Source organism: Pteropus vampyrus, unplaced genomic scaffold (genome assembly GCF_000151845.1).
Source record: "Pteropus vampyrus isolate Shadow unplaced genomic scaffold, Pvam_2.0 Scaffold1, whole genome shotgun sequence".
Classification (NCBI taxonomy): Eukaryota; Metazoa; Chordata; class Mammalia; order Chiroptera; family Pteropodidae; genus Pteropus; species Pteropus vampyrus.
This window is the reverse complement of record NW_011888782.1, coordinates 41,770,501-41,777,178: the sequence shown is the minus strand read 5'-3', so window position 1 is coordinate 41,777,178 and position 6,678 is coordinate 41,770,501. Positions and strand designations below refer to the sequence as shown.

Here is a 6,678-nt window from a genome sequence, read left to right as displayed (position 1 = left end):
GAAGACACTAGGGCCTGGAGAGACTAAAAAATACACACAAATAAATATGTAATTACAAACTGTGGCAAGTGCCTTGAAGGAAAATTACATACCATATAAGTACAGGTCTGTCATGCAAAAAGAAATGTCTCTTATAATTTGTCTTTTTATTTGTATTTCTACCATTACTACATTTGAGCAGACAATTATTTGATCCCATGTGAATAAGCTGTGGTAGCAGTATAACTAGTTTCTTCGCCTAAAATCTCACTCTTTCCAACTGTCATCAGATTTTTTTTTTGCATCCTCTATAGACACATTTCTTAGTACAGTTGTGAGGCTGTAGATGTCACTAAAAACTCGTCAGGAAACAAAAGCAAAAATAAAAACAAAATTATGTTGACTTTAAAATCCTAAATCAAAGTTTTATTTGTTCAAGATAATGCACAGAATATAGTAACATGTAAAAGAGCCAGACTATTTGACAATAGCTTATTCTATAATTTATGTTTGAAATGGAGAAAAATTAGAAACTAACTTTATTTTTATAAAAGGATTCTTTTGAGTACTTTTTGCAATCTGGTCATTAAACCTTTCAAAAGATTTAATGAAATTTTCAATTATCTGTAAAATCTCAACTAAAATGCCAAGAGGATGGACAGAGTTGTGTTTAAATTTTAAGCTTTTTATTCATCGTGGAAATACAAAGACTGAGAAGGATCATGATGAACTGTTATAAAATCATAAAGAATATATAATCAGCAAACAGACTTGTTTATCAAATTCTGAGACATTAGAAATAGAGAGGCACTTGAAAATTTTAGAACTTTAAGCACAATAATAAACTTAGAGAAATAGTTATTCCAAGAGGCCTTGTAGTCTGAAAAATCTAGAAGGGTTTAGATGAACCCTTTATAGTGAGTGTACATTTTATACCTTTTATTAATATAGGACTATATACTATAGTATACAGAGAACTGTAATGACATTAGAGGGCATTTAAGGATATATCTGTCTCTAAACATTAAAAGAAACAATATATGCACAGTAAAAGGAATATCAAACCTCACAGGTGAGATCAACTTTATTAAGGGCAACCTTAAATTCTCTGCCAATGTGAAAACACACACACATGGGCCACTGCAGACTCCTCTCTCTCTCTCTCTCTTTCTAATTTCTCTATATCTCACTGCCTTCTGAAGACTACTATGCCAGACTACAGACAAAATGAAAAAAGGCTTTTTTTCTTCATAACAAAATCTTAGGTTAAAAAAAAAAGAAGAAGAAGAAGAAGAAAAAAACAGTTTTAAAGAGTACTTGGTTCTACATGCAGAATTAATATTCCAATGAAAGAATAGCCTTCAGGCATGTTTGACATTAAAAGGCCCATTCAGAACATCTTGACCATTTGACTATCAGCAAACATTTCCCAAAGTATGAACCTTTGAACACTAGTCCTTGGAAGATACTCCATGGTAAAAGGGTTCTGAAAGTCTTATGGCAAAGAGACATGTGAAATTTTGTTGAGTATAAGCCATTTACAGGAATAGTGATAGTATAAAAAGTCAATCTACCCAAATTATGAAGAATATCATTAGTAGCAATAGACCTTGAAACAAATTTTAAATATTTTTACTTAATTTAAAATATTTATGGGAGCCTCACTCTTCAACTGTAATGTAAGATAAACCTTATACCATTTTGTTTAAAACTTATTACATAAAATTCTAAAATTAGTTAAAAAATATATTTTACCTATTATTTTAAAATTTATACATGATTTTTAAAATAAAATACTTTTAAAAACTCAAGAAACTTTCTCTACATTTGCACATGGGTTCATTTACTAAGGTGCAATAGCTTTCTATTTTGAAAAAATTTTAAATCTATTTAGAGCTTTTCTATAGATAGCCTTTGTATGTACTTGCAAATCTAGAGAAGTTACTGTCTATTGAAGTATTAAAAATTGCCTTAAAATTTAGTGGCTTAAAACAAGAATTTGTTATTTCTAATGATTCTAGGGTTTGACTAGGTTAAGCTGGATGGTTCTGTTGGTCTGGCTTAGGGTCTCCCATGAGACTGCAGTCAGGTGGTGGCTAGGGTTGGAGCGATCTGCAGGCTCAGCTGGGATGCTGCAACAGCTGTCTCTCTCCTTAGTCGCAGATTTCCACGAGGTTCTTCAGCACAGTAGCTGGACTTTGCAGGGTAGATCAGAACTCCCGGGAACACAAAACGGAAAGATTTTTATGATGTTCATGAGCCCTAGGCACTTTTGCCTCTGTGAGGCTCTTCTTTCCTAAAAATGGATAAAAATTATATTTTATAACTGTATTGGTATAAAGATGAATGTATTAATGTTATATGGTAAAATTTTTCTTTGACCTAAAAGTTCTTTTTTTTTCTTCTGTTTTTAAAAGGAGTTAAAACATTGCTGTAGGCCGTAAAAGTATTGTGGACTCTAAGCACTGCTGTGTCTAATGGATAAATTGGCCCTAGCTTCTAGGCCTTCTGCTGCATTCTATTAGTTAAAACAAGTCACAGGCCAGCCCTGGAAGGAGACAACACGAGGCATAAATACCAGAAAGTAGAGTTCACTGTGAGCCATCTCTGGAGAATAGCTATCACCTTGAATTAGAACACAGTTTTAAGAAAGGATGTGTCAACCTGTTTTTTTCTAACTCGCTTTTTTGTGGAAATGAAATAAGGGCAGAGGATTCTTTTCTGGTGTTGTTGGGAAGGTAGCTTTACCAACTGGCCTATGAGCTAGCTGGATTTACCACTGAGCTATGAGCTAGCTGGATTTACATTAGATAATCATATTCCTTTGTTCCCTTACAATTTCACTAGAGTGTATGTTTTACAGTTATTTTGTTTATTTACTTAATTATATTTACCTATTTATTTTCAGGAAAGTCAGAAAAACTTCAATAACCTGGGTGTTGGTCAATCTGTGCATATCAATGTTGATTTTCAACCTTCTCTTTGTGTTTGGAATTGAAAACTCCAATAAGACAAATGGCAGTAACACCGACAATACTACTTCTGATAATAATATAATACCCAAGAAAGAAATCAGTGTTACCTCGAACCTCACATGCACGGTGACTGCTGCCTTGCTGCACTACTTTCTCTTAGCGACATTTACCTGGACAGCACTCAGTGCTGCACAGCTCTATTTCCTTCTGATTAGGACCATGAAGCCTCTTCCTCAACGTTTCATTATGTTCGTCTCTTTAATTGGATGGGGTAAGTGTTTGCTTCTCCACTTACTCAGGAATTTAATTTTGTCAAAATCATTTAATTTAAACAAACATCTATTGAAAGCCTAATGGTAGGAGGCCTTGAGGCAGGGAAGATGGAAAATCCAGAAGTCAGTAAGAGTGCCTTCTGCCTAGTAGCTTATATTCCTGTGATCGAGGCAGGTGGATCAAGGCAGCTCTACTAGATGTGTCGTAAGCTAACGTCAAGATGTTAATTTCCTTTAATATGTCTAGTAATTCGATTCAAGATTTAGACTACAAATAACTTTCTAGCTACTTTAAAAGAAATGTTTTAAGAAAGATGCAGTGACTCTTTAAGAAAAATAATTTGAAAATTTATTGGGTTCTAGCAAAGGAGAATTGTTTTGGTGATACCCAAATTTCAATTTATTCAAGTGACAGAGCAATTAGGCTATTTAAGATGGAAATTTTGAGACTGATGCAGTGTCCATTGTGCCAAGAAGGCCACTGATAGATAAAGATGTGGTATGTATATGCAATGGAATATTACCCAGCCATAAGAAGAGGTAAAACGTTGCCATTTGCGACAACATGGATGGATCTTAAGAATATCAGACTGAGTGAAATAAGTCAGACAGAAATAGTTGAAAATTGTATGATTTCACTCAGATGTGGGATATAAAACTAAAAGCAACAAATAAACAAGACAAACAAAAACTCATAGACACAGACAACAGTTAATGGTTAGTGGAGGGAGAGTGGGGAAGAGGGGAGGTAAAGGGGATCAAATATGTGGTGACAGGAGATTCGACTTCGGGTGGTGAACACACAATGCAATGTACAGATGACGTATTATTGAATTATACACTTGAAACCTATACAATTTTATTAACCAACATCAACCCAATAAACTTAAGTAAAAAATGGAAATTGTGGCCAGAGTCACAAAGAGATAAGAATCAGTATAAGACTGGTATGAAGAGCCAACACTAAAAGGGAAAGGAAAACCCAGAAAAAGTATGCCCACTGTTGACCTATATCTGTGGGATCATTTACGTTGTCTATAGTGGAAAGAACAATACATTCAGAAAAGGGTCAGATGTATAATTCATTCATGGTCTTTTATAATTAATTCTGGTCTTGGGTAAATTGTCAATTCTGTGCCTCTCATTATCATCTAGGACTCCCGGTTGTAGTGGTGTCTATGACAGTGGGAATTATTTTTTCTCACAATAAGAATGATGACCAGTGGGAGTTAAAATATCGGCAAGAGGAAATGTGAGTTTATATATTTTTAAATGTACATTTCTATGATATAAAATGTAACTATTCAGTGATGTTGAGTCCAAGCGTCACTTTACATATGCACCTCACTTTATAATTGTCATATTATAAGTGGGTATTACAAATTCTCAAAGAACACATTATATTTTAAATATGGTGACATGAAAATTTCCTATGATAAATCTTTTTGTAGTGCAAGTACACCCAAGGGAAGGGTGACGTCAGGGTGCTTACCTATTTCCAGAGTCGACCACGCTCAGCTGTAGAACAGGAGGCTATCTGCCTGGCTTGATTTTAGGAGCCAAACATTCCAGGCACTATTTTCTCTGTTTAATTAGGGTTAAGTATTTTTTGATGAGCTTAAAATGTTAAATTCCACAATGAGAGATAAGGGGTAAGATGCGAATATCTCATGGGAGAAACAATTCACTTCAAATTGTGTTATTAATTTTCTACCCCAACCCAGGCACCGGGTTAAACCTACTCCCATAAAAGCCTTGAGGAGAAAGAAGCCTACTGTCTTAAATTTATTCACACTGAGCTATAAATAATTAAGAGCAGATTCTTTCCTGATTACAGTATTAGATGTTAGGAAAGACACTAGGCAACTGATAATAAGAGTTGAGAAGAGAGGAAAGGATGTGTAACATGAATATCTGCTTCCTCTTGACCCCTTATCCCCTATGTTCTACCTTATACACAGGCATCAAGGGGCACATTTCTTCAGGATATATTTAGAAATAGGAAGGATTTTTTTTTTTTTGGTTTTTCTGATTTATCCTCCCAGAAGTTGCGCCTCAATATCCCATGCTCTCCTGCACTGCTCCCAGCTCTGCCAGTGATATTCGAAACCCCTAAGCCTGTTCCCCCAACACACTGCTGTCTCTGCAAGGACCAAAGTAAGGGGTGACTACAGAGCAGGCCACACTCCTCTTTAATACTCTATCCCCTGATTCTCTGTACCATCATCATATAGGCTGTTTTCAGACTTCCCTGAAGGGTTGAGGTAGTCATGGGAAATTAAAACGCATGATGGGGAAAGTATTTTAAGTGTATGCTGTAAATATTAAAGCTGTCTTCATGATGTACTTCATGGCAAAATAAACAAGGAGTTAAATACTTCATCTGAGGTCCACCTATGATGCCATCCAGACCTCAGGTCCATAGCTGTTTGTCAGATTATCCTCGACCATGTGACTCTCCAATCTCGGTTCTAGAAATCCCACTTCATACTTACAAGGATTTGTCTCACTGTAAGCGCCATCACTCTCCTCAGCAGTCTATTTCTCAAAATCCAAGTTATTGAATTCAGGATAGGGTGAGGCTGTCATGAGAACAAAACCAGCATAACTATCTTTCCAAGTAGTACAAAAGATAGAGGGGGTGAGAAGGAGTCCCCTCCTAGTGCATACTTCATGATGACCATGGGTATCCAAGCCTATTTTATTTCCAGGTCCCCCCACTGGTGTGAGGTAACTGAGGAATCTTACAGATACTTGCACACACACACACACACACACACACACACACACACACGCACACGCACGCACACACGTCTATAGTGCAAATAGTAATTCTCATAAATTGTATTGTGTAAAGTTTAAACAACTTAAGACTCATACAGATAATAAATATTTGTCTGTTTCATAATTTGCAAGTCTGCCTTTATCCAGTAGAGTTGTTTCTGCTCATTTTCTTTCTCAATCCTTCCCTTCCCTTTTAAACTGTTTCTTTAGGCTGCCTGGATAAGAAATGTGTTCACTTTTTTCATTTAAAACTTTTGATGGCAACTTGCTTAGTTTCTAAAGAAACTCCTTGAGATTTGAAAGTACTTCTCAGCAAAACTTCATTAAATTTTTAGCCAAATGCCCTCCTATTCTTCTGTGTAGGAGATTGTGGGATGGAGAACAGTAGGAGGGTTGTCCTCTAGTTACAGATGAAAGGAAAGAGAAGCCACAAGTCCTGAAGATAAACTTGCTTGCTCTCACTATTTTATTTAAGGATGGACCTATTATTTGTTTTAATGGGTTGGAGGCACTTCTTTTCATTTTTTAATTCATTACAGAGACTTGAACATCATTCTAGTTTCCTTGTAGATCATTGATACACCAGAAACACACACACACAGACACACAGACACACAGACACACACAGACACACACACACACACACACACACACACACACACACACAC

At 35.8% G+C, this 6,678-nt stretch overlaps 1 protein-coding gene across 1 annotated transcript in view; it reads left to right on the top strand.

The window, feature by feature from the left end:
* ADGRG7 (adhesion G protein-coupled receptor G7) overlaps nt 1-6,678 on the top strand; it is a 65,696-nt gene that overhangs the window by 40,491 nt on the left and 18,527 nt on the right. Inside the window, exons 11-13 of the mRNA XM_011355735.1 lie at nt 2,397-2,419; nt 2,888-3,225; nt 4,382-4,478. Coding sequence (XP_011354037.1) covers nt 2,397-2,419; nt 2,888-3,225; nt 4,382-4,478 — 458 coding nt within the window. The remainder of the gene's footprint in view (nt 1-2,396; nt 2,420-2,887; nt 3,226-4,381; nt 4,479-6,678) is intronic.